General features: G+C 47.2%; 1 protein-coding gene across 1 annotated transcript in view; it reads right to left on the reverse strand.

Annotated features, from left to right (window-relative positions):
- The window catches only part of WNK3 (WNK lysine deficient protein kinase 3), a 584,725-nt gene that overhangs the window by 159,968 nt on the left and 397,016 nt on the right, over nucleotides 1-27,741 (reverse strand). The window contains 1 exon segment of the mRNA XM_030194275.1: nucleotides 13,245-13,353. Coding sequence (XP_030050135.1) covers nucleotides 13,245-13,353 — 109 coding nt within the window.

Here is a 27,741-nt window from a genome sequence, read left to right on the forward strand (position 1 = left end):
CATAAACAGGAAAGGTTCTCAAAGCTCATATATACTTCTCACTGAACAAACAGCCACCAAGACTGCCTTTAGTGTAAGATCCTTCAACATGGCTTCCTTGACAAGCTCAAGAGATACCTGTACTAATATTGAAAATACCAAGTACAGATCACAGGGAAGCAAAGCAAGGTGGCGAGGTGTCTTCAACAACTTAATGCCTCTTAGCAATTGCATGACATCAGGATGAGATGACAAATGACCAAACATGAACCAAGCCCTATAGTAAGAGATGGCAAGTATCTGTACTCTTAGATAGGCTAGAGCCAATGCCTTGTCCAGACCGGCCTGCAAAAAATCCAAAATAGATTACTTCAAGGGCACTATCTGTAGGTCATTACATCACTGTTCAAAAATTTGCCACTCACTTACTAGTTTATACACCAAGCTCTTTAAAAATACATATGCCAAAGAGGTCAAAGTCATCCTTGAACATAACAGGGTAGCTATGATCAGAACAGAATAACCTCTCTTCCGCAGCTTCACCCTTTCAAGAGTTAAGCCATAAAACAGATGTATCTGGCATTTGGACTGGCCACTGTATTAACAGACCCTCCACTTTTGGATGAACTGGGGCTCTCCCACTCGTAATCACTTAAGATTCTTGTACCTGGGACTCCTTGGCTAATCCAGTGCCACCAATATGAAGGGTCCCCATTGAAGCTCTCTCTATCTTCTAAATGTCAAAGCTTTTGGCTGCATTGACCATCTAGCCCAATTCTTTTAGCAACTGGATAACCTGAGCAGTGGTCTACTTGCTCTCCTGAAACAATTTTGCTCTAATTAGCCAATCATCAAAATAGAAATTCCCCAATACCCCCCGTCAGCTCAAGGCTTCGACAACCACCATCACTTTCAAGAAAGTTGTTGAGGCTGTGGCCAGACCAAATGAAGCTGTGCAAAATTAGAAATAAGGACACAATCACAAAACGCAAATACTACTGGTGTTGTAGCTGAATAGGAATATGTGAATATGTTTCCTTTAAGTCAAGTGACATAAGGAACTCCCTGCAATGGACTGCCATTATCTCTGACTAAAGGGTCTCCATCCATAACCCTGGGACTTTCAAAGATCTGTTCAATCACTTCAAATCCAAGATAGGTTGGAAGGTGCCTTCTTTCTTAGGCATGACAAAATATACGGAATAGTAACCCTTTCTGTGTTCCTCTGGGGGTACCACGACCACAGCTTCTAACTGCAACATCTTTCAAGAATTGACCTGACCATTGCTACCTTACCTGGAGGCCAAGGAGATTCCAAATAAATATCCAAAAAAGGACAGGTAAACTTGAAAGGGTAACCAGGGAACAGTCACATATTATATCTCAAGGACTCGATCCTGAAGATATCTGTGTTCACCTCTGGCACAACTGCCTTAGCCCCCCCCCCCCCCCCCCCAATACACACACACTTGAGGGACCAGAACCTGGGCCATTAACACCTCATGCCATTAAAACCTCATTTAGTGTTCTACCGCCACCTGTACCCCTAGCTGAGGCCACTCGACCTCCACCGTGACTGCCCATAAAGGCCAACTTTGGAAGGAAAACCTACCACACAAACGACTACCATACTTGGCCTATACCTTCTTGGGTCTTTGAAAAGGCCCCCAATGAACTGGACATGCAGTGTCTGAGACTGGTCTGCTGTGAGCCTAGACACATTGGAATCTGCCAAACTCTTGACCAACTTGCCTAGGTTCACTCCAAACAGCAAATTCCTCTTAAAAGGGGAATTTACTGGGGGGGGGGGGGGGGGGGGGGATCACGTGATGCCATGCTAGCGAGCGGGTGTTGTCGGGAGGAGCACCTGGGCCCCAACCTCGAATTTTTTAAGGCACATTTCTGGACTATATTGGTGAAAGTGGCAATATTGCATTAAGATTCTTTAAGCTACGAGTGCGGATTGGTGTGATAACGTTGATGGCTGCAAAAACGCAACGTAGAGAGAAAGAGAAATCGAGCTACAGTGATCTTAAAATGGCAGATACAGCAGGGCCGACTACAGTAAACTCAGCTTGGGTTACAGAGATTGTGATGGAGGTCAGACAGGCCATAGATGAATCGTTGGATAGCTGTTTGCAGAAAGTAACAGATAAATTGGATATCATTGATGGCCGGTTGGAATCTCTGCGGGGAGAATTTTCAGCATGCTGCCAGCATGTCTCCGATCTTGAAGACCGTGTGCAGCACCTTGCCACGTCCAATGAGGATTTACAAACAAGACTTCGAGGATTGGAGGAAAAAATGGATGATATCGATAAATCGATCCAGAAGAGGAAATCTAAGATTGGTGGGATACCAGAGACAACTGCGGATCTGGAGCTCAGAAAGTTCTTGGAGTCGTGGTTAATGTCTACTTTGCAACTGCACTCCGATGCAGGCCCTTTGCGGATTGAGAGGGCTCATCGGCCGGGCCCTCGTCGATCCATGGATGCACGTCCTTGAGTGGTCACCTTTAAATTACTTAACTATGTTCACAAAGCGGATATCTTGCGGGCCATATGCAGCAAGGGGCCACTTACCTATCAAAATAAGACCATACTATGTTTCCAGGATTTTTCCTCAAAAGTTTCCTTTTTGCGGAAGGCATATGCTCCGGTATATGCAGCCACATTCAGTTCACACTCTTATATCCAGCGCGTCTGAAGATGTTCACTGAAGAGAAGCCACAACTGTTTGAGTCGGCTAAAAGAGCTAAAGCCTTTCTTCAAACTTTGCCATCCACGAGTGTTCAATCTTAATTGCTGACATTTTAGTGGACAGGATTGTTTGGATTTATATTTGGACATATGTCAGGATGGGTGTCTGGTTTAATTCCTTCAGCTGCTGATATTTCTTGACGCTAATTCCATTGTCTTTGATGGAAGTCTTACTAAAGCTTTGATTGGAGCAGCTCGTTTTCTATGTCAATCAGATTTTCACAGTTATACATTTATTGAAGAAAAATCACGATTTCATTTGAAGGAGCTGTGGAAGTTGCTCTTATCTATCTTTGAGGCCTACATGCCGTGAATTACAGCACGTTGGTGTGTAAGACATACAGTACTACAATTTGGTAGTGGCCTGCTTGAATGACATGCATCCTGCTATAATTTCATGAGGAAGAGGTACTAATTTGTGCAGAGGCGGCACTTAAATGGCATCATGCCCTTGGATATTCCTGAAGGAGCTGTGACTTTGTATAAATGATATTTACATGGGTAACTTTTCAATACATAGCGTCCTCACTATGGCGCATGCAGGAATGTGGATGTATATATGTGTGTATGGATATATATCAGAGTGTGAAGGTATATAGGGCTTTTATTTAAATCAGAATCGTGCCAAACCAAAGGTGATTAAAATATATATATATATATATGCAGCGTTTCCCCTGCTGTGCATTATTTGAAATGTTATTAGTCAAAATGTTTGTTTGTTTTTTTTGTACCCCGCGCTTTCCCACTCATGGCAGGCTCAATGCGGCTTAGGTACTTATTTTACCTGGGGCAATGGAGGGTTAAATGATTTGCCCAGAGTCACAAGGAGCTGCCTGTGCCTGCAGTGGGAATTGAACCCAGTTTCCCAGGACCAAAGTCCACCACTCTCACTAGGCCACTCCTAGTGTTGAGAGAAGTTTGTGATATGGGGGTAAAACATCTGTTTGGGAATTTAGATTTTTATGGATGATTCTAATTTAAGCAGATACATCTATAAACAAAAGTAATTATTTTTTTTTACAAGTACCAGAAGTGCTCTCTTTCTTTTACAATATAAATTTTGCAAAGAAGTTGGGATTCCTGGGACAGAGTTCCTGCGTGAACTGAGTCCTTATTAGGATAGTGTGTGATGGGATGAAGGGGAAAAGGGGAAGGTTGGGGGGAGGGGAGGTCAATGGGTAGATCGTAAGAAATGGGGTCTGAAGATATTTTTATTTTTTGGTTCAGAAGTTTGGGTTTTTAATTTCCTTTTTCTTGTTGTTTAATTTTGGCAGTTCTTTCTTTTGGGGTGTGGGGGTGTGTGTGGTATGGAGCAGCACTACTATGTTATCTTAGTTTTTTGTGGTTTTGGGCTGGTTGGGACAGTTCCATGGCCCTTTAAAATATACGGGTTTAATCAGTGTACTATTTATATTATGACATCGATTAGGGTAGTGTCATTGAATATTAATGGAGTGGCTTCTCCCATGAAGAGACAGAAGGTGCTGCAGGCTTTGAATCGTCAGAGCAGATCTGGCCTTTTTACAAGAAAGACCTCTCTCAGATGGTGTCCATAGCAAAGTCTTTATTCAAATCAGTAAAAAAGCGACCCGACATATTAGATAAGCACTTCACAGAGAGACCACGTTATGCCTTTGTGAGATTCGAGTGTGACACCAAAGGAGATTTGGCTGCAATCTATTTGTTCTAGGAATACTTACTGTATTACCAATTTCTAGACCCCTGTCGCAGGCCGAGAGGGCCGAAACACGACTCGTGTCAGGTCGCTTTTTTGTTGATTTGAATAAAGACTTTGCTACGGACATCATCTGAGAGAGGTTTTATTTTTTGCTCCATTTTTTTTTGCTTGGCATTTGATCTCCAGTGGAGTGTTTACCTTCTGTTGGTGTTGACCTTTTTACAAGAAACACACTTATCTACAATTGAGCATTTGACGTTCAAGAGGTGGTGCGTTGGAGATTTAATAGAGGTTCCAGCTTTGAATCGTAAAGCGGGACTCTTGATTCTCTTTCGGAAGGGGCTGGATGTTAGAGTGCATCAGATTTGGAAAGATCCCAATAGTAGATTTCTTTTTGTTAAAGCTAGTGTTAACAAAAAACTCTTACTCCTGTGTAATGTTTATGGCCCTAATGTGTACGACTGCAATTTTTTAAAGGCACTCATCAGGTTTTGAGTTTGCCAAATATCCCTGTTCTTATGGGAAAAGATTTTAATATGGTACATGACCCAACTTTGGATAGATCTCCTAGTTCAGCAGGTGAAGGGGGGACCTTCTGTTAAAGGCATCCCACTGCCGTGCTCCACTTTGGAGCTCTTGGATGTATGGAGGGCATTGCATCCTTCGGAACGCGATTACACACATGTCCAGAGCACATGGATCCTAATCAAAAATCGATTGTTGGCTTGTTTCCACTGTGCTTTTCTCTGCAGTTCTTACAGCGGGTATCGGTCCATATAGTGTATCTGATCATGCTTTAGTGTGGTGTACCTTCACTTTTGGAGTCATGGGAAATGACATTTCATTGGCGGTTTTCTTCCTCTCTTTATTGGGATCAGGAATTTCGTGAATATATATTGCGTAAATGAGCGGAATATCAGGCTACTAATGTGGAGCCTGTGCTCTTTTGGGAAGCTGCTAAAGCAGTTTTACGATGGGAAATTTTAGCGTATACTTCCTTTAAACAGAAAGCACGAAATCATGAGATCTTGAGGCTTGAGAAACAGCTGCGTCAGGCACGTATCCAATATGATGTGCATCTTTCTCTGTCTCGTCGAAATCTATTGTTGACGCTTCAAACTTCTTTGGGGGAGCTCCTTCATGCAAGAGCATTGAAGTCAATGCAGTATTATAAGTTTCAATTACATCATTATGGTAATAAATCTGGGAAACTTTTGGCACGACAAGGCTAGGGGCTCTTCTATAATCGCCCATATGGAACGGGGAGATGGAATGATGGTGAGAACTGATCGTGAGATAGCGACTGTGTTTCAAGAATATTATCAGCATTTGCATGCACGTCCCTTGGAGGGAGAACTGTATTTAGAAAGTTTAGATTTGCCACGGCTTTCTGAGGATTCTAAAGGTAAGCTTGAGGCCCCTATGACGGAAAAGGAAGTAGCCCTAGCAATTCAACAAAGTGCCTTGTGTAAGACGCTGGGACCAGATGGCTTTAGAGCAGAATTTTACAAGATTCTATCACCTTCTGTTGTTCTTACTCTGCGGGCTTTCTTTACCCAATTTGTAGAGGATAGCGAGTTGCCTAGTACTCTGCAGACGGCGTAGATTATCCTATTGTTGAAGACAGGGAAAAGTCCTACACAACCTTCTTCATATAGACCCATTTCGCTTTTAAATGTACAAACTAATTTCTTTGCTAAGATTTTGGCTAATCGAGGAGGATCCAAGATGGCGGAAGAGTGAGAGGTGGTGTCACGAGACCCTCCCAGACCCGGCACCTACAAAGTTAAAGACTGGAACGGCTGCCCACCTGGTCCACGCGCAGAAACCATGAGTGATTGTTGGCAGGACTGTTAAGAGGCAGGGGAGCAGCAGCAGAACTCAATCAGGTTCGGAGGAGCAAGCGATCCTGTTGCAGCATGTGGCGGTCACTTTAGACCGGGCAGGCTGGAGGAGTGCTGCCGCCGAAGCGGCCATTCAGAGAAGCGTCCTGTGCGAGGCTGGAGCGGCGGTCGGGAGTGAGCCGTACCTGGACTCGACCGTGGGGAGCGGCAGGAGGAGACTTTTGAGGGCAGCAGTGGTGCGGTGAAACACCCAGAGAGGAGTGGGCATGGTGGTGTTGCTGCTTCCATACGGGGCTGAGGAGAAGGCCTGATCGGGACGGCAGAGGAGAGAGCTGAAGAGAAGCACAGTCCCAGTGGGGTGATCAGTTTGTGATAAGACTGGGAGTGGAGGAGTAAACCTGAGGAGCTGTGGCCCTGGAGAAATGCTATACAACATATGGTAACTGAATGAGAGTGGCTAGCTGCAGGAAACAAGAACCTATTTCATTTTGCAGTGGAGCAGTAGAGGACTGAGAGATTAGCAGGAGAGAGCAGGACAGATCGGGTTGCTATAGTGGGCTGAGAAATGCCAGCGAAGAAGGGTTTGGAACGATTCCGGTTCTCGACGGAGCAAGGTAAAAAAAACCCTGGAATCAGTGGGGATAGAGAAGAGCGGAGCAAAGATGGCGGTGACAGCGTGAAAATGGAAATGGTGGCTTGGTTTAAAGAATTAAAGGCCGATTTGACAGGGGTCCGGCAGGATATACAATCTGCCCTCAGAGATATTAGGGCGGACATTCGTGATTTGGGAACGTGCGTCAGGGAGATGGAAGAAGGGATGGAGACGTCTAAACAAGAACTGGAGAAACTGCAAAAAGTGGCGATGGCAGACACACAGGAACTGCAGCAACTTATGGAGCAGGTAGAGGACTTGGGAGAATAGATCGTGTCGGAATAACCTGCAATTCAAGGGAGTTCCTGAAGTAAACAGTTTTAGCAATTATGAAGAAGTGATCCGAGATTTGTGTGGATTCATTTTGAAATCTGAGGAGGGAGGCCAATTGCCAGATCTCGGTATTCAGAGAGCACACAGAGTGGCTGGCCCGCAGGGGGGAACTCACCAGAGGGACATTGTTGTATGTTTTGCTGACTTTCCCATGAAGGTGAAGATTTTGTCCAAAGCAAGACAGCACAGAGAGATTATCTGGAAAAATTGTAAAATTGAAGTGTTTCAAGATTTGGCTTGGACTACTTTGCAGAAGCGTTTATCCTTCCAAGAAGTCACGAAATTTATGAGATCAAAGGGGATCTGGTATAGGTGGCTTTTTCCATTTGGCAAGTGGCTAACAGTGGATGGTGCTTCGCGTAAAGTTAAAACCCCAGATGAGGCGTGGTTATTGCTGCGTTCTTTGGGGTGTAAAGATGTTCCTGACCAGAGGGAACTACGGGAGGCTGTCAAGGAGCCAAGAGTTTAGCAGGACAAAAAGCGGTAGATAGGAGGAAGATTTCTGACAAGCAAGTATCCTGAGGGAATGCAGATCTGTGTGGACTGGTGATAAACTGTTTGAATCAGGGGGGAGGTTGGGAGGAGAAGTGAGGGACGATTGGCTGTAAGAGATATGGGTGTATGTGGTGTGCTGGGAGGGACAGGGATTAGGATTGGAGAGGTTAATGTTCAGAGAGAGGGTGTGGATTCCTCGTGGGATGGCTGATTTGTTGATAGAGAGATCAGCCATAGGGAGGGGGAGGGAGGGCAGAGATTGTCTGTGGAAGATGGGAGGAGATGTGGAGAAGGGGGAGGAGGGGAGGGGGTATTTGGAGATAAGTTGGAGCAGAGGAGTGAGGGTTTTGAGCTGGGGAGAGAGCAGAGATTATCTGTGGGGAAGGAGGAAGGGAGTGGGGAGGAAGGGAAGGGAGAGACCTTAGTAGTAGGTACTTGGAATGTTAATGGGCTAAATAAACAGGGGAAACACAGTAGAGTATTCAAGGAGTTGGGTAGGCTAAAGTGGGATATAACGTTTTTGCAAGAAACACATTTAAGACCGAGAGATGCTCATTTGTTGAGTTGTAGACCTTTTCGGGAAGTGCTGATACATCAGGGAATAGGGCCTAAAAAGATGGGGGGAGTGGCTATTTTGAATAGACAAACTTGTGGGATTGTGATTAAAGAGGTGTTTCGTGACACTAGTGAGCGTTGTGTAGGCCTTAGAGGGTGGCTGCAGGGGAAAGAGTTGACATTGATTAACATTTATGCTCCAAATGTGGGACAGAGGGATTTTTATCAAACATTCAAAGACGAAACCCTGGGATTTGTAGGAGGGCAGGTTGTGGTAGGGGGGGATTTCAATATTGCTCCGGATGCAAGGCTGGATCATTCGGGAGGGGGAGGGCAGCAGAGTGGACCTGGGAGGAAGGCATTGCTACAATTTTTGAAGGGGTTGGAGGTTGTGGATTGTTGGAGGCTGTTACAAGGGATGCAACGGGATTATACATTTTACTCACATGCAGCACAAACGTATTCCAGGATAGATGGGCTATGGGTGCATCATAATGGATGGCAAATGGTCGGGGCTGCAGAGATAGAGACCATTTGTGTCTCAGATCATGCGCCAATGTGGATTAAATTGACTGGGTTGAGTCAAAGTAGGAGACAAGGAGTCTGGAGACTTTATGAATCACTGCTTGGGGATGAGAAAGTGAGGGAACATATACAGCTTACTATTCAAGAATTCCAAAGATTTAATGACAATGGGGAAGTAGCAGATGGGGTGCTGTGGGATGCGCTGAAGGTAGTGGTGAGGGGTGCACTGATTAAATGGAAAAGAGAAAAAGGGCAGCGCTCGATTTCACGGACGAGGTTATTGTATTTGGAGCAGTGGCATAAAAGAAACCCTACATCGCAGGTATAGGCGGAAATTAAGCAAGTTAGAGGGGAGCTAGCGCAATTACAGATGGCAGAGGTGGATTTTATGAGAACTAAGCTCAAGCAGAAGCATTTTGAATTTGCTAATAAATCCAGTGCATTGTTGGCCCGGTATTTCAGAGCGCGGAGAGGGCATTCTCTTATTCAGAAGTTAAGGATGAGAGGGGAGATTGGCATTATACTGACTTAGATATAAGGAATTGTTTTGTGAAATATTATCAGGAACTTTATAGTGCCTCTGAGGAGATGCTGGAGGCTGATATACTACGGTTTTTGGACCAGATTTCCTTACCAAGCTTGGATGAGGTTGAAAGAGCTTGGCTTGGGGAACCCATTAGATTGGGGGAGGTATAGGGTGTGATAAAACGGCTCCCTAATGGTAAAGCTCCAGGCTTGGATAGGTACTCGGCACGGTTTTATAATTGTTTTGTGGGGGAGTTGGGAGACCTCTTGGTATGGGTGGGGAATGGAGTCTTGGAAGATGTCTTCCGGCTTCTATGTCAGAGGCAGGGAAAACGGTTATATCTAAACCAGTGAAGGATCCTGTGGTTTGTTGTGCCTGTAGGCCGATTTCACTTCTGAATGTGGATGCAAAGATAGTGGCTAAGATTCTGGCTAATAGGCTGGCAAGGGTGTTGCGGAAATTGGTTTATATGGATCAATCTGGATTTATCCCGAGGAGGCAGGTAGGGGATAACATTAGGCGCACTCTCCATTTGATATGGGAGGCGCAGAGATCCCAGGTTAGCACAGCTTTGTTGGCAATAGATGCAGAGAAAGCTTTTGATCGGATAAGTTGGGGGTTTCTGCGGGCAGTGATGAATCGCATGGGTTTGGGTGATAATTTTGGAGCTTGGTTGGCAGCGATGTATACAGCGCCGAAGGCAAGACTTAATATTAATGGGGGATGTACATCCTTTTTCCCAATTGGTAGAGGAACTAGGAAGGGATGTCCCTTGTCACCCCTTCTCTTTGCCTTGTATATAGAGCCGTTGGCGGCGTGGGTACGTCAGAATCCAGACTTTCAGGGAATGTGTACTGGAGGGATTGAACATTGCGTGGCGTTGTTTGTGGATGATGTGCTATTATATGTGGTGGTGCCTTGCGGAAGTATGGTACAGGAAATTTTTTTTTGAATGCGGTTCAGGCACTTTATTACCTATCCACAAGCGAGGATCTGGGTTAATAATGTTTTTTCTTCTTCTTTTAGTATACATAGAGGCACCCGACAAGGTTGTCCACTGTCTCCTTTATTATTTGTTATGTACTTAGGTCCCTTGATTAGAGACATTATAGGTAACCTGGACATTAAAGGAGTTAAGATTGGCTCACAGGAATTCAAATTGTCTGCTTTTGCAGATGACATATTGGTGCATCTGACGGATCCCTGGAGGTCCCTAGAGGTTCTTATGGAAAGTTTCACAGAGTACGGTGAATTTTCGGGTTTTAAGTTGAATTTCAAAAAATCCTTAGCGTTACCCACGGATGAGATGTTATATCGGCAGTGGGAAGGATCGTTTCCCTTGCGTTGGGCGAGTGGGTCTTTCCGGTATCTAGGGATTCAATTGCCAAATACAACTTCACAGATGGATGATATAAATTTAATGGTTCTGCTGGATATTACCAGATCATACTTGGAGCAGTGGATGTATTTTCCTTTATCGGTGCATGGCCGAATTTAACTTTTTAATATGGTGGTTTTTCCTAAATGGCTATATGTAATGCAGTTGTTACCGCTGAGACTGCTGAAACGAGATTTGCACTCTCTGCGCAAACTTTTGTCTAAATTTTGTTGGGCGGGCAAGAAACCAAAAATGGCATTTGGATATTTGCTTAGAGTGTGGAAGAATGGAGGGATGGGGCTTCAGAATTTATGCATATATACCCGAGCGTGTTTATTACGCCATTTGGGGGACTGGCTTCTTGGGGAACAGAGATTTATTTATTTCATACTCCACCCCTGTGGAGTATGAAAATGCATTCTATTCCCCATGGAATATCAATTCTCTTCTGCATTGTCCATTGGGATTTTTACTGCCTTGTTTTCGTCGGAGTGTGTTATTTTGTCCAATGTGAGAGGTATGGTGACATTTGGGGGGGAACCCAGAGGTTTCTGATCAGCTCCCTATTAAAGGAAATATTCAATTTTTACCAAGTCGTGATCACATTAGTTTTCGGCATTGGGCATCAAGAGGCGTTCGTTTTTTGCACTATGTGTTAGGAGAGGGAGGTAAGATGTTATCTTGGGAGCAGTTGCAGAGTGGAGCAGTAGTGGACACTAAGGACTTTTTAGCATATAGACAATTGCGACATTATATACAATCCCTGGATGCCAGTAGTCTGGCCTTCCCTTTGAGTAGTCATTTGCAGAACTTTTTTGAAAAATTTTGAGATGGTAATTTGTCAATTTCTTCTCTTCACAGAGAATTGCAGCCCCTTTATTCTGCTCGGCCTAGGGAAGGCTTGATTCATAGGTGGAGTGAGGATAAGGGTCTGCCTGTTACCGCTTTAGACTATAGTAAGTTAATTAAAGCATACCTGAAATATCGGTGAGCACAGAATTGACAGAATGTCAATTTCGAGTATTACACAGAACTTATTTTACTCAGGAGCAAGTATTTAAGATTGGGGGAGTGGGAACACCAGTCTGCTCGAAATGCATTCAAGACAACAATTCTTTTTACCATGCTTTTTGGGGATGCTCAAAGATAAGGTTATTTTGAAAGGCCATTCTGCGCTATTTTGAGGGGCTTTGGGAATGCTCTCTGCCATTCACGCCTGCGGGGCTGCTTTTAGATAAATATGAAGCTTTTCATGTTGCTAATCGTACAGTGTTGTTCTTCTTCGAAAAGCAGCAGTGTTGGGTAAGCGATTTATATTAGGGGCCTGGATAGGCGAAGCCACACCTTCCTAGGGCCTGGAGGAATAGCTTGCATGCACTAATGCTGTTGGAACAGAGGCAAGCTCAATGTTCCCCTAAGTAGAATAGTAAAGAAAATAGATTCAAGTGTTTCTGGATTATTTGAAACCAAAGCGATTAAGCTGATTATGTTGAATTTGGAGGGTAAACCTTTTTGAATAGTACGGACTTTAATAATTTTCTAAACTTTAGATAATTTTGGGTTGATTTAACTAGTTTAGGTAACGCATTCCACAGTCGAGTGCCCAGGAAAGGGAAGTTGGAGGCATATGTGGATTTGTATTTGAGGCCAAAACAATCCGGATCGTGTAGGTTCAAATAAGATCGGGTGGTATTAGATTTGTTCCTGGGTGGTAACTCAACTAAATCTAGCATATAATCTGGAACAATGCCATAGATAATTTTGTGAATCAAGGTGTAGGTCTTGAAGGCAATTCGTTCCCTGACAGGAAGCCAGTGCAATTTTTCCCAAAGGGACTTGGCAGATTCAAATTTATACTTTCCGAAAATTAGTCTTGCTGTCGTGTTCTGGGCAGTCTGAAGTTTCTTTAGTAAATGTTCCTTGCATCCGACATAGATACCGTTACAATAGTCCAATTGGCTCAGCACCATCGACTGAATTAGGTTACGGAAAACATCTTGAGGGAAGAAAGGTTTTATTCGTTTGAGTCTCCACAGAGTAAAACATTTTCTTTGTGGTACAATTTATTTGTGATTCCAGGGTTAAGTGTATATCGATTGTGACTCCTAGAAGTTTTAAGCTATCCACTATGGGTAGGGAGAGGTTGGGAGTATTTAAAGTGGTGGGATTGTATTTGTTATACTGCGATGACATTATAAGACAATGCGTCTTATATATTCAAGACATAGCAGAGATTAAACAGAGGTTTGGATAAGTTCCTGGAGAAAAGGTCCATACCAGATAATTAGCCAGGTACACTTGGGAGAGCCATTAACTAATTCTTGGAATTGAGCTATGGGAGACAGATCTACTTTTTGGGATTTGAGGGGTACTTGTGACCTGGACTGGCCAGTGTCAGAAACATGTGTTCTATGGACCTTTGTTGAACTCGGCATGGCTTTCCTTTTGCTCTTTTGACTGGCCTCCCTAGTGGTTAAGTTAGTTCTGCACATAATCACTGGTGCTGAAAGGTTTTGTTACCTGCAGAACTGTGAGCTGAAATCTTGTGCTCTTCTCAAGCCGGAGACAGGATGCCCTCCTTGGCTTTTTTCCATTCCCAATCAAATGCTCACATCCATTGGAGCTATCCCTAGAAACAAGCCACAAGCAGATTTTAGAATATATTGTAATAAACAGAATTATTTTGTAATCTTTGTTACATTTTTGAATAACTGTTTCATTCTCCATTAAATTTCTCTCGTGTTTTACTATGCTGTCTTCTCATCATCTATTCCCTTTGTTTCTTCCTTACCCTACTATCACTACAGTGCTTCACAAAGGTTTGTCTACATACTTCCACTCTTCCAATCTATCCTTTTCTTCTCCTTCTAAACTTCATCTATCATCCTTTCATTTTGTCATGCCTCCTTTCCTCTTAGTCTCCCTTTACTCTCTCTTTAAGGCCATACCCTAAGGATGATAAGAGGGAGCAGTCTTTCAGGGTGCAAAGCCTTTTGGGTGCAGAAAACCTACTGAAATGCAAGTGCAAAGTGCTACAATGGATGAAAATCTTTGAAGTGCAGCACTGTTGGTGGGCCCACTATCAAGGCTGAGGCTGAGAGAAGAGGGGAAGTGTGTAAGCTCTTTTGAGCAGGGACTATCTTTTCTTCATGTTCAATTGTAAAGCGCTGCGTACGACTGGTAGCGCTATAGAAATTATTTATAGTACTAGTAGTAGTAGTGTGGGGGGGGGGGGGGGGGGAGAGAAATTAAGAACTGGAAATCAAATTGGAGGGAGAGAAACCAGATTACAGTGAACACAAATTATGCTGGTCTGCTCCAGATACTAAAGGAGAAATTAGATCTTACCTGCTAATTTATTTTCCTTTAGTCCAGCCAGACTGGCACAGACTAATAGGTTATGCACTCCCTCCAACAGATGGAGACTAAGGAGCACTGACTTTCAAGTAAAGCCTATGAGCTGTGCAGTCTCTGAGAGTCAGTTGCTGAATAGCCAAGCAAATCCTCCAAAGAAGCAACAAAGCAAAATAGACTGCCCCTCTCAAGTGTTCTGCCCCCACTACAAGAGCCAGGACCTGTGCTGCTGCTCCCATTTTAATTTTGTATATACATATATAGATTTATATATGTAAGGTTTTAGTGTGTGTGTGTGTGGGGGGGGGGGGGGGGGGGGGTTCTATTTAAAAAAAAATGAAGTCCTGAATCATGTAATGCAAAGAAACTCCAAAAACATGATTAGCAAGAATTGATTACAATTTCTGACCTGACATATATATACTATATGACATTATATATATATTATATATGACATTATTATATATACTATATGACATCATATATATGACTATATGACATTATATATACTATCTGCTAACACATTTGCTTATTTCCGATCTGACAAAGAACGGCAACCTTCGAAAGCTAATCAAGAAATGTATTAAGTTATGTCCAATAAAAAGGTATTATCTTATTTTCGTTTCCATGTTTTATTTTGTTTGATTTCTATTATGACCTGACAAACTAAATCACTGCAGTAAAAGAAGAGTTGATTCTGTGCCGGTCTGGAGGGACTAAAGGAATGTAAATTAGTACCCAAGATCTACTTTCTCCTTCCACAGCGTCCCTCCAGACTGGCACAGACTGATGGGAAGTACCAAAGCAGTGACCATTAAGTGTGGAACCCTCGAAGCTCCGTCTCTAGAACTCGTGCCTTGAAAGCCGCATCCTGCTGGGCCTGCATGACTATTTACTAAGAAAACTCCAGACAGCCCAGAATACGGCTGCTAGATTAATACTAGGCAAATCGCGCTTTGCCCATGCATAGCCATTGTGTTTTGACCTGCACTGGCTCCCAGTCAAAGATCGCATCATCTTCAAAGTCTGCTCTTTAACGCACAAGTTCATATTCAGAGAGGCCCCTGAATACATGCTCGACCTAACTGATCTGCCCCCAAGGAATGCTTCGTCGTCATCGCACAACTTTCTCTGTCTACACTATCACAACAGTAGGAAAGTCAGATACAAGCATATGTTCGCTTCGTCTTTCCCATATACCAGTGCTAAGTCTTGGAATGACCTGCTGAAGCAATTAAAAGGGATATCAGACCATCAATTATTTAAGAAGTTCTTAAAGACATTCCTATTTACGAAAGCCTATTCCATACCGAATCCCACTGTTTGACTCTCCTGTTGTAGTTTGAAGTGGGACTCTAACCCAATTGCTCTTGTTAGACAGTTTCTCCTTTCCTTGTCTTTTCTGTGAATTCATCTCAGCTCTGTCATCCTATGTTTATACCTTTCTTTTATTGTAATTTTGCCTGACCTACTGTAAGCCACATTGTGCCTGCGCTTGTGGGAAAATGTGGGATAGAAATGCACTAAAATAAAATAAATAAATAAATAAAGCGAATGCTACATACCTGTAGAAGGTATTCACCGAGGACAGCAGGCTGATTGTTCTCACTGATGGGTGACGTCCACGGCAGCCCCTCCAATCGGAAACTTCACTAGCAAAGTCCTTTGCTAGTCCTCGCGCGCCCATGCGCACCGCGCATGCGCGGCCGTCTTCCCGCCCGAACCGGCTCGTGTTCGTCAGTCCCGTATGTAGCAAGACAAAGACAAGGGAAGACACAACTCCAAAGGGGAGGCGGGCGGGTTTGTGAGAACAATCAGCCTGCTGTCCTCGGAGAATACCTTCTACAGGTATGTAGCATTCGCTTTCTCCGAGGACAAGCAGGCTGCTTGTTCTCACTGATGGGGTATCCCTAGCCCCCAGGCTCACTCAAAACAACAACCATGGTCAATTGGGCCTCGCAACGGCGAGGACGTAACTGAGATTGACCTAACAATTTATCCAACTAACTGAGAGTGCAGCCTGGAACAGAAAAAACATGGGCCTAGTGGGGTGGAGTTGGATCCTAAACCTCGAACAGATTCTGAAGCACTGACTGCCCGAACCGACTGTCGCGTCGGGTATCCTGCTGCAGGCAGTAATGAGATGTGAATGTGTGGACAGATGACCATGTCGCAGCTTTGCAAATCTCTTCAATAGTGGCTGACTTCAAGTGGGCTACCGACGCTGCCATGGCTCTAACATTATGAGCCGTGACATGACCCTCAAGAGCCAGCCCAGCCTGGGCGTAAGTGAAGGAAATGCAATCTGCTAGCCAATTGGATATGGTGCGTTTCCCCATAGCCACTCCCCTCCTGTTGGGATCAAAAGAAACAAACAATTGGGCGGACTGTCTGTTGGCTGTGTCCGCTCCAGATAGAAGGCCAATGCTCTTTTGCAGTCCAATGTGTGCAGCTGACGTTCAGCAGGGCAGGAATGAGGATGGGGAAAGAATGTTGGCAAGACAATTGACTGGTTCAGATGGAACTCCGACACAACCTTTGGCAAGAACTTAGGGTGAGTGCGAAGGACTACTCTGTTATGACGAAATTTGGTGTAAGAGGCCTGGGCTACCAGGGCCTGAAGCTCACTGACTCTACGAGCTGAAGTAACTGCCACCAAGAAAATGACCTTCCAGGTCAAGTACTTCAGATGGCAGGAGTTCAGTGGCTCAAAAGGAAGTTTCATCAGCTGGGTGAGAACGACATTGAGATCCCATGACACTGTAGGAGGTTTGACAGGGGGCTTTGACAAAAGCAAACCTCTCATGAAGCGAACAACTAAAGGCTGTCCTGAGATCGGCTTACCTTCCACACGGTAATGGTATGCACTGATTGCACTAAGGTGAACCCTTACAGAGTTGGTCTTGAGACCAGACTCAGACAAGTGTAGAAGGTATTCAAGCAGGGTCTGTGTAGGACAAGAGCGAGGATCTAGGGCCTTGCTGCCACACCAGACGGCAAACCTCCTCCATAGAAAGAAGTAACTCCTCTTAGTGGAATCTTTCCTGGAAGCAAGCAAGATGCGGGAGACACCCTCTGACAGACCCAAAGAGGCAAAGTCTACGCTCTCAACATCCAGGCCGTGAGAGCCAGAGACCGGAGGTTGGGATGCAGAAGCGTCCCTTCGTCCTGTGTGATGAGGGTCGGAAAACACTCCAATCTCCACGGTTCTTCGGAGGACAACTCCAGAAGAAGAGGGAACCAGATCTGATGCGGCCAAAAAGGAGCAATCAGAATCATGGTGCCTCGGTCTTGCTTGAGTTTCAACAAAGTCTTCCCCACCAGAGGTATGGGAGGATAAGCATACAGCAGACCTTCCCCCCAGTCCAGGAGGAAGGCATCCGGTGCCAGTCTGCGTGGGCCTGAAGCCTGGAACAGAACTGAGGGACCTTGTGGTTGGCTCGAGATGCAAATAGATCTACCAAGGGGGTGCCCCACACCTGGAAGATCTGACGCACTACTCTGGAGTTGAGCGACCACTCGTGAGGTTGCATAATCCTGCTCAGTCTGTCGGCCAGACTGTTGTTTACGCCTGCCAGGTATGTGGCTTGGAGCACCATGCCCTGACGGCTTCCTGACACAGGGGGCGAGATCCGGTGCTCCCTGCTTATTGATGTAATACATGGCAACCTGGTTGTCTGTCTGAATTTGGATAATTTGGTGGGACAGCCGATCTCTGAAAGCCTTCAGAGCGTTCCAGACTGCTCGTAACTCCAGGAGATTGATCTGCAGATCACGTTCCTGGAGGGACCAGCTTCCCTGGGTGTGAAGCCCATCGACATGAGCTCCCCACCCCAGGAGAGACGCATCCGTAGTCAGCACTTTTTGTGGCTGAGGAATTTGGAAAGGACGTCCCAGAGTCAAATTGGACCAAATCGTCCACCAATACAGGGATTTGAGAAAACTCGTGGACAGGTGGATCACGTCTTCTAGATCCCCAGCAGCCTGAAACCACTGGGAAGCTAGGGTCCATTGAGCAGATCTCATGTGAAGGCGGGCCATGGGAGTCACATGAACTGTGGAGGCCATGTGGCCCAGCAATCTCAACATCTGCCGAGCTGTGATCTGCTGGGACGCTCGCACCCGCGAGACGAGGGACAACAAGTTGTTGGCTCTCGCCTCTGGGAGATAGGCACAAGCCGTCCGAGAATCCAGCACAGCTCCTATGAATTCGAGCCTCTGTACTGGAAGAAGATGGGACTTTGGATAATTTATCACAAAACCCCAGTAGCTCCAGGAGGCGAATAGTCATCTGCATGGACTGTAGAGCTCCTGCCTCGGATGTGTTCTTCACCAGCCAATCATCGAGCTAGGGGAACATGTGCACTCCCAGCCTGCGAAGCACCGCTGCTACTACAGCCAAGCACTTCGTGAACACTCTGGGCGCAGAGACGAGCCCAAAGGGTAGCACACAGTACTGGAAGTGACGTGTGCCCAGCTGAAATCGCAGATACTGTCTGTGAGCTGGCAGTATCGGGATGTGCGTGTAGGCGTCCTTCAAGTCCAGAGAGCATAGCCAGTCGTTTTCCTGAATCATGGGAAGAAGGGTGCCCAGGGAAAGCATCCTGAACTTCTCTTTGACCAGATATTTGTTCAGGGCCCTTAGGTCTAGGATGGGACGCAACCCCCCTGTTTTCTTTTCCACAAGGAAGTACCTGGAATAGAATCCCAGCCCTTCTTGCCCGGATGGCACGGGCTCGACCGCATTGGCGCTGAAAAGGGCGGAGAGTTCCTCTGCAAGTACCTACTTGTGCTGGAAGCTGTAGGATTGAGCTCCCGGTGGGCAATTTGGAGGTTTGGACACCAAATTGAGAGTGTATCCTTGCCGGACTATTTGGAGAACCCACTGGTCGGAGGTTATGAGAGGCCACCTTTGGTGAAAAACTTTCAACCTCCCCCAGACCGGCAGATCGCCCGGCACTGACACTTGGATGTCGGCTATGCTCTGCTGGAGCCAGTCAAAAGCTCGTCCCTTGCTTTTGCTGGGGAGCCGAGGGGCCTTGCTGAGTCGCACGCTGCTGACGAGAGCGAGCGCGCTGGGGCTTAGCCTGGGCCGCAGGCTGTCGAGGAGGAGGATTGTACCTACGCTTGCCAGAAGAGTAGGGAAGTCTTCCTTCCCCCATAAAAACGTCTACCTGTGGAGGTAGAAGCTGAAGGCTGCCGGCGGGAGAACTTGTCGAAAACGGTATCCCGCTGGTGGAGCTGCTCTACCACCTGTTCGACCTTTTCTCCAAAAATATTATCCGCACGGCAAAGCGAGTCCGCAATCCGCTGCTGGATCCTATTCTCCAGGTCGGAGGCACGCAGCCACGAAAGTCTGCGCATCACCACACCTTGAGCAGTGGCCCTGGACGCAACATCAAAGGTGTCATACACCCCTCTGGCCAGGAATTTTCTGCACGCCTTCAGCTGCCTGACCACCTCCTGAAATGGCTTGGCTTGCTCAGGAGGGAGCTTGTCCACCAAGCCCGCCAACTGCCGCACATTGTTCCGTATGTGTATGCTCGTGTAGAGCTGGTAAGACTGAATTTTGGCCACGAGCATAGAGGAATGGTAGGCCTTCCTCCCAAAGGGGTCTAAGGTTCTAGAGTCTTTGCCCGGGGGCGCCGAAGCATGCTCCCTAGAACTCTTAGCCTTCTTTAGGGCCAAATCCACAACTCCAGAGTCGTGAGGCAACTGAGTGCGCATCAGCTCTGGGTCCCCATGGATCCGGTACTGGGACTCGATCTTCTTGGGAATGTGGGGATTACTTAAAGGCTTGGTCCAGTTCGCCAGCAATGTCTTTTTTAGGACATGATGCATGGGTACTGTGGACGCTTCCTTAGGTGGAGAAGGATAGTCCAGGAGCTCAAACATTTCAGCCCTGGGCTCGTCCTCCACAACCACCGGGAAGGGGATGGCCGTAGACATCTCCCGGACAAAGGCCGCAAAAGACAGACTCTCGGGAGGAGAAAGCTGCCTTTCAGGGGAGGGCGTGGGATCCGAAGGAAGGCCATCAGACTCCTCGTCAGAGAAATATCTGATGTCCTCCTCCTCCTCCCACGAGGCCTCACCATCGGTATCAGACACAAGTTCACGAACCTGTGTCTGAAGCCGTGCCCGGCTCGACTCCGTGGAACCACGGCCACGGTGGGAGCGTCGAGAGGTAAACTCCCTCGCCCGCACCGGCGAAGCTCCCTCCGCCGACGTCGTCGGAGAGCCTTCCTGGTAGGCTACCGCAGTCGGTACCGCAAGTGGCACTGATGTCGGAGACCTCACCCCAGGCAAGGGCCCAGCCGGCGCCTCACTCGAATGTGCCGGTGGCGCAAGCACCCCCCGGTACCGGAGGGGAAGGGCGCAACAGCTCTCCCAGGATCTCTGGGAGAACGGCCCGGAGACTCTCGTCCAGGGCGGCTGTGGAGAAAGACATGGAAGCCGATGCAGGAGTCGAAGTCAGAGTCTGTTCCGGGCGTGGAGGCTGTTCCGGGTGTCCAAGGTGGAGCGCATCGACACCTCCTGAACAGAGGGTGAGCGGTCCTCTCGGTGCCGATGCCTCGGCGACCCAGAGCTCTCGGTACCGACGCGGGAAGGAGACCGGTGTCGATGCTTCTTTGACTTTTTCAAACAAAGCATGTCACCGGAGCTTCCCGGTACCGACGAGGAGGACGTAGAATCCAATCGTCGCTTCCTCGGGGCCGAGGCCGAAGAAGGTCTGTCTCAGGGGGGCTGTACCGCAGGAGCCCTCAGGGTAGGGGGAGACCCACCCGAAGGCTCACCGCCACCAGCAGGGGAATGGACAGCCCTCACCTGCACTCCAGACGAAGCACCACCGTCCGACGACATCAGCAGAAGCGGAGGTCCCGCTACCACCGACGCCGACGCAGCCTTCCGATGCCTCGGCCCCAACGATGCAGAGGGTCGATGCCTCGATGCAATCGATACCGTCGCTGCCCGAGGGCGGAGGTGTTGACGCTGTCGACGTCGACGCACTCGATACTCCCGGTGCCGATGCCGACGAAGAGCCCGAGAACAAAACGTTCCACTGGGCCAATCTCGCTACCTGAGTCCTTTTCTGTAAAAGGGCGCACAGACTGCAGGCCTGCGGGCGGTGCCCAGCCCCCAGACACTGAAGACACGACGCGTGCCTATCAGTGAGCGAGATTACCCGGGCGCACTGGGTGCACTTCTTGAAGCCGCTGGGAGACTTCGATGACATGGGCGGAAAAATCATGCCGGCGAAATCAAAACTCGTAATTGCGGTAAGGCACCAAAAAGATGGGGAGAAAAAAACTTGACCCGAGGCCTCAAAGGGGCCTACCCCGAAAACGAAAGAAAACAACGGGGCCAAAAACTAGAAATAGGGGGAAGGGGAAAACACCAAAAGGCCCTTCTCCAGAATCCCTTTTTTTTCTTTTTTTTAGCAAAAAGTCAAAAGACGCGCGAGGGTCAACTTAAGGGGCGCGAACGGCACAAAACACGACCGTACCGAGCGCGGACAAAAGAAGAGGGACGAACACGAGCCGGTTCGGGCAGGAAGACGGCCGCGCATTCACGGTGCGCTTGGGCGCGCGAGGACTAGCAATGGACTTTGCTAGTGAAGTTTCCGATTGGAGGGGCTGCCGTGTACGTCACCCATCAGTGAGAACAAGCAGCCTGCTTGTCCTCGGAGAAATAAATAAATATAACAAAGACCACAACACTGCTTTACAAATGTTGAGAGGTGGCACTAAGAGTGTTCTGACCACGAGGCGGAATTGGCTTCCCCTTGAGTAAGTAAACCACTGTCTCCTTAATCCATCTGGCAACAGTGGCTTTAGAGGATACCTCTCCTTTCCTATGATCACCTAATGAGAACAGGCAGGCAATCTGATCTTCAGAAGTCTTTAATTCTACGCAAATATATCTGCAGTGCCCTATGATCATCCAGCTGATGCAATCTCTTTTGTTCAGCTGTCCCATTATGCTTTCCCAGCACTGGTAAGGCCACAGTGTGATTGAAATGAAATGCAGATACCACTTTGGGGAGGAAGTATGGCATTACCCTAAGCACCCACCTTCTTCTTAGAAAACATCAGAAAGGGTTCCCTACAGGAAAGGGACTGCAACTCCAAAATCCAACACGCAGAAGATATAGCTACCAGGAACACCATCTTCAAGGTAATAGCCTTAAGTGTACAATGTGCCAGAGGCTCAAAGGGAGTAGAAACCAACACAGAAAGCACATGATTAAGATCCCAAGGAGGAACCAAGGGACGATACGGCGGGCGAAGAAGCTGTATACCCTGGAAGAAAAGGATCACGACTTGGTAAGAAGCTAAATTCTTGCCCTTGACCAAACCTCTGAAACACACCAGAGCTACGACCTGAACCTTAAGAGAAGTCAAGATGAGACCATAACGTAAGTTTCCTGCAGAAAATCCAGAATCTGCGGCAGAGAAGATTCCAATGGAGAAGTGTGGTGTTCGAACACCACACCTTGAAAACACGCCACACATGCGCATATACTAAGGAGGTAGAACATTTCCTAGACTGCAAGAGAGTCACTGCCACTCGACTTGAGTAACCTTTTTACTTCATAGGCGCGCTCTTAATAGCTAGGCCATAAGACAAAATGGAGCCGGGTCTGCCATGGAAAAAACTGAGGCCTGCATCAACAACTACACAAACAAGAAGACAGTGTGGCATATCTATTCTCAACTGCATCAGAACCTCGTACCACGGCTGCCATGGCACTTGATCCTTTGCAGAACTCTGCCCAGGAGAAGTCACAGAGCACCTGTGTGTACCAATGCATCTATCCCTTCTGACTGAACATCCTGTCACCAGCTGAAAAATCAGGGAACTTTGGCATTGTGAGAAGTGGCCATCAAATCCATAACTGGTAGACCCCACTTTCTCACAATAAGGTCAAATGTACTCTGTCCTAAGCTCCACTTTCCGGGATCCAGAACAGTCCTGCTGAGGAAGTCTGCCTGCATGCTGTCCACTCCCACTACATGTGCCATTAGATGCTTTTTGCCCAGGACATGAGCAACACCGCTTCCAAGAGGCTCCTGGTACCTCCCACCCCCCCCCCCCCCCCCCCCGGACAATTCACATGGGCCACTGGCATGACATTGTCCAATAGCACGCACACAGCCTTTTCTTGGAGCAGGAGTTGGAAGACTAGCAGTGCCAACTGTATTGCTCTGGTCTCCAGCCTGTTCGTCAACCAAGGAGCTTCTTCCAAGGACCATACTCTGAGTCGCATGACCCAGACAATGGGCTTCCCAGCCCTTGAATTTATCATCACCACTGTCCAATGAGGACGGTCGAGGTCCACACCTCCTGACAGATTGTGAGCGTCCAACCACCACTTCAGACTGCGTCTCACCAAAGCCTGGCGGGAAAGATGTATCTTCAAAAATTGAGTCTTTTGGGTGGGGGAGGGGGAGGAGAACCACTGGGAAAGAAGAGTCACTTCCTGCAGTGGCCTCATATGAGCTCTGGCCCACAGTACCACATCCAGACTCACGATCATCGAGCCCAGTACCTGAAGATAACCCTTGGCCATCAGGCAGCCAAGCTCACAGAAGAGACTGAACCTGGGCTTGAAGTTTTGGTAGTTTGGCCTTCAGGAGAAAAAAAACTTGCCCATACGAGTGTCGAAATGGACCCCCGATATCCCAAGGTCTGCAAGGGAACTACATGGCTCCTGGCAAGATTCACTAACCAGCCCAATGATTGACGCACCTGAACCACTCTGGCTGTGACTTGACTGCTTTCTTGAAAGGACTTTGCTCAAATAAACCATATGTCCAGATTTGGAAGTACTAAAATGCCCTTCTTTTGGATTGCTACAGTGATCACCATCACTTTGGAAAAGACAAGAGGAGCATTTGCCAGGCCAAAAGGGAGCACACAGAATTGATAGTACCACCCCAAAACTGCAAAGCGAAGGAATCTCTGGTGACCCTGCTGGATGGGAACACACAGGTAGGCCTCTGTCAGATCAAGTGAGAAACTCTCCAGGACTCACTGCCACAATGACCAATTGCAAGGTTTCCATGTGAAAAGAGGGTAATTTATTTATTTTATTTATTGTATTTATATCCCACATCTTCTCACCTCTTTGCAGGCTCAATGTGGCTTACAATACATCATGAATAGTGAAAGTACATTAGAAAGTGTACATTTAGTACTGACAGAGGATCTTGGGTACATGATAACGATAAAACATGATGGTATTTTAGCTTGATTCACTTCTTTCAAATCAAAGATGGGCCGAAAGGACCTCTATTTCATGGGAACTACGAAGTAAATGGAATAGCACCTGGTGCCCAAAGTTGCCTGGAACAGGGGACCACTGCTCTCAGCTCAATCAATCTCTGCAAAGACTCCCTGACCACCTGAATCTTCCACTCAGCCTGGAAAAGAAACTCCAAAAAGGCACTAGGCAGAGGGTGAGCGAACTCCAAAGCATAACCTTTGTGAATGACTTCCAGAACCCAATGATCTGAAGTAATCTGGGCCCACTCCCAAAAAATCCCTTAACCTTGCACCCTTCCTCCAGAACCAGAGAGTGAACCCCGGCATCTTCATTGAGAAGTATGGGCCAGAGCAGAGACTGGAATCGCAGCCTTTCTGCTGGCTTCCACAAAAGGACTCCATTCTCTGGAAGAATGAGCTAAAATTGGAAGCCATTCATCCTACTAGGACAGGGGTAGGCAACTCCAGTCCTCGAGCGCCGCAGGCAGGTCCGGTTTTCAGGATATCCACAATGAATATGCAGGAGATAGATTTGCAAGCACTGCATCCATGGTATGAAAATCTATCTCCTGCATATTCATTGTGGATATCCTGAAAACCTGACCTGCCTGCGGCTCTCGAGGACCGGAGTTGCCTACCCCTGTACTAGGCCAATAATGACGAGCTTCCCAAAACAACCTAGTGAAATCGAGGCTTGAAGTGAAGCGCAAACAATCTCTCAAAAACAAGGGAGGCAGGAGGAAGTGACGTCACGGGACTGAATGGCCGCCTAAACCCGGAGCTCCGTTCTTCCCTCCTGCTTTAAAGCTCCACTTACCACAACGAATCCTCTCACAGCAGCTACAAGATCTGCAAATTGTCGCCGACTCTCTCAAGATAATAAAGAAGATGAGTAAAAAAAGCGGCGCGCTGCATAGGGAGAGCGAGAGGTTGTCGGCGAGACAAACAGACCGAGGCCTAGCTAGGCCCGCCTCCCCCAAGGTACGCAGAATCTCAGAATCGGGCCAAAACATGGCCCGCGAAGAACACCACGAACCCGCCCCTAATCAGGAATTCGCGCAAGAATTGACCAAAAGCTTGGAGGCGCTTAGGGCTGAAATTGTAGCGTCCAAAGAAGAAATATTGGAGCACGTGGACGCCCTGAGCGTCGACCTGAGAGAGCTTGGGGGAAGGGTAGAAGTGTTGGAGGAGCGTGCAGACGAGATGGGGGAGAGACACGACGAAACAGAAAGGCGCATGCAGAGGCTCTTAGAGAAGACAGAAGATCTGCAGTTTAAAATGGATGACCTGGAAAACCGGGGGAGACGCCAAAACCTCCGGTTTCGGGGGGTCCAGGAAAACGCTGAGAACGAGGACGTCCCGACGGTAGTGCGTGCTATATGTGCGCAGCTATTGGGCCCAGAGTTTGATGTTAGCCAGATTGTGATGGACAGAGCGCATAGGGCACTGGGCCCTGCGAGAGACAACAGGCCAAGGGACATAGTGGTGAAGTTTTCCACCTACGCCTGTAAAGAACAAATATGGCAAAAGGCTCGCCAGTCCTCTAGCTTGGAATTTAATGGAGCTCGAGTTGCAGTTTACCAAGACCTCTCCTTGTTCACGCTGAGCCTACGGAGGGCCATGAAGCCGGTAATAGAGATCTTAACCAAGGAGAAGATTATATATAGATGGGCATTTCCATTTGCCATTTGCTTTGAACTTAAGGGAGAGAGGCTCCGATGCCGGTCTGTGGGAGAGGCGTGGAAAAGCTTGCATGAAGCGGGCTTAACCCCCACGGAAAATATGCCTACGGGATTGGCCCCCACAACAAAAGCACGGTTGCAGAGATGGAAGAGAGTTGAGAAAGGGGCGAAGAGCTCAAGACACCAGACCTGAACCGTAGAAGCTGAAAGACTTGGCCTGAATTCAGCTGTGCAGTTTTCTATCCCAGACGGGGGTAAAGTTGAGAACATGTTCTTGTGAGAGTTATTTAAAAGATAATGTACTAAATGGTAGTGGATGACAATGCGACACTGTGATTGGAAGGAGCGGGAGGGGGGACTGGGGGGGAAGGGGATTGGGGGGATGTATTTCAATTTGTTTGTTAAATTGGTTAAGACACTCTGTGACTCGGTCAAGGGGGTTTCTTCCTTCAAGTCCCAGGTAGTGCCGAGTGGTGCTGGCTGGGGGATTTAAATTAGGGGGTAGCAGAGAGGATTTAAGGAGTAGAGAGGGGATTAGGGGGGTAGGGTTGGGGGGAATCAGAGTAAGGGGGGACGGGGTTAGTTTGGGAGGGGGGAGGTTAGTACTAGATTTCAGTCTTCACTGGTCAACATGTTATGTCTCATCCTTTCTTGATAAGTTTCAATGGTAGACATTAAGATCTGCACATATAATATAAAGGGTTTGAATTCGCCATATAAGCGGCATGCACTGCTACGTGAGCTGCACCTGATGCAGCCACGGATAGTCTTTTTACAGGAAACCCATTTACTGCAAAAGCATGAGGGTCTTCTGCTATCTAGACAATACAAGCTGATCTATTGTGCCTCAGATGTCACGGGTACAAAGAAACGTGGGGTGGCTATAATGTTTCACAAAGATATCCAGGTACAGATATTGCACTCCAGAAAGGACAGGGAGGGTAGATTCCTATTTTTACATGTGTTATTGGAGCAGGAGGAATGTACACTGGCCAGTGTATACGCCCCAAATGAAAGGCAGGATACTTTTTTCCTGCGCCTGAGGAGGGAACTGCAGAATTTTGCTAGGGGTAAACTAATAGTCGCTGGCGACTTTAATGCCACTATGCAGCCAGGTCTGGACAGATCAGCTCCTCCTGCTCCGACTGATTGTAGACTGTCCCGTGCATTGAAATGTTTGGTTGATGAGCTGGGTTTATATGACGTATGGAGACTGGCTAATTCTAGGGGGAGGGAGTATACCTTTTATTCAACGGTGCACCTCTCCTACTCCAGAATTGACTATATTTTCATGGATAAGACACTGTCTGATGGGGTGGGGGGGGCCACTATAGGTCATATTACCATCTCGGATCATGCCCCAGTCTGGGCCAAAATTTCAGCCTTACAAGCTGAGCAGCGGGATAAGAGATGGGCGCTTAACAATTCCCTGCTACAAGATCCAGAGCTGGTGACGAGGTTTCGCCCAATCTTGAAAGAGTATTTCGATCTCAATATAGATTCTGGACCTCCACTGGGAACAGTATGGGATGCTTTCAAGGCTGTAGCGAGAGGGTATTTTATTAAGCAAGCTGCTCAGAAGTCTAGAGCCCAAAGAGAACGTTTGGCCCAATGCATGGGTGCATTGGGAGACTTGGAGAGTAAATATAGGCTGTCCGGGTTGGGGTCAGACTACCGGAAGTTGCAAGCAAAGAGACTGGAAATAGCCTCTCTCC

Source organism: Microcaecilia unicolor, chromosome 2 (assembly GCF_901765095.1).
Source record: "Microcaecilia unicolor chromosome 2, aMicUni1.1, whole genome shotgun sequence".
Classification (NCBI taxonomy): Eukaryota; Metazoa; Chordata; class Amphibia; order Gymnophiona; family Siphonopidae; genus Microcaecilia; species Microcaecilia unicolor.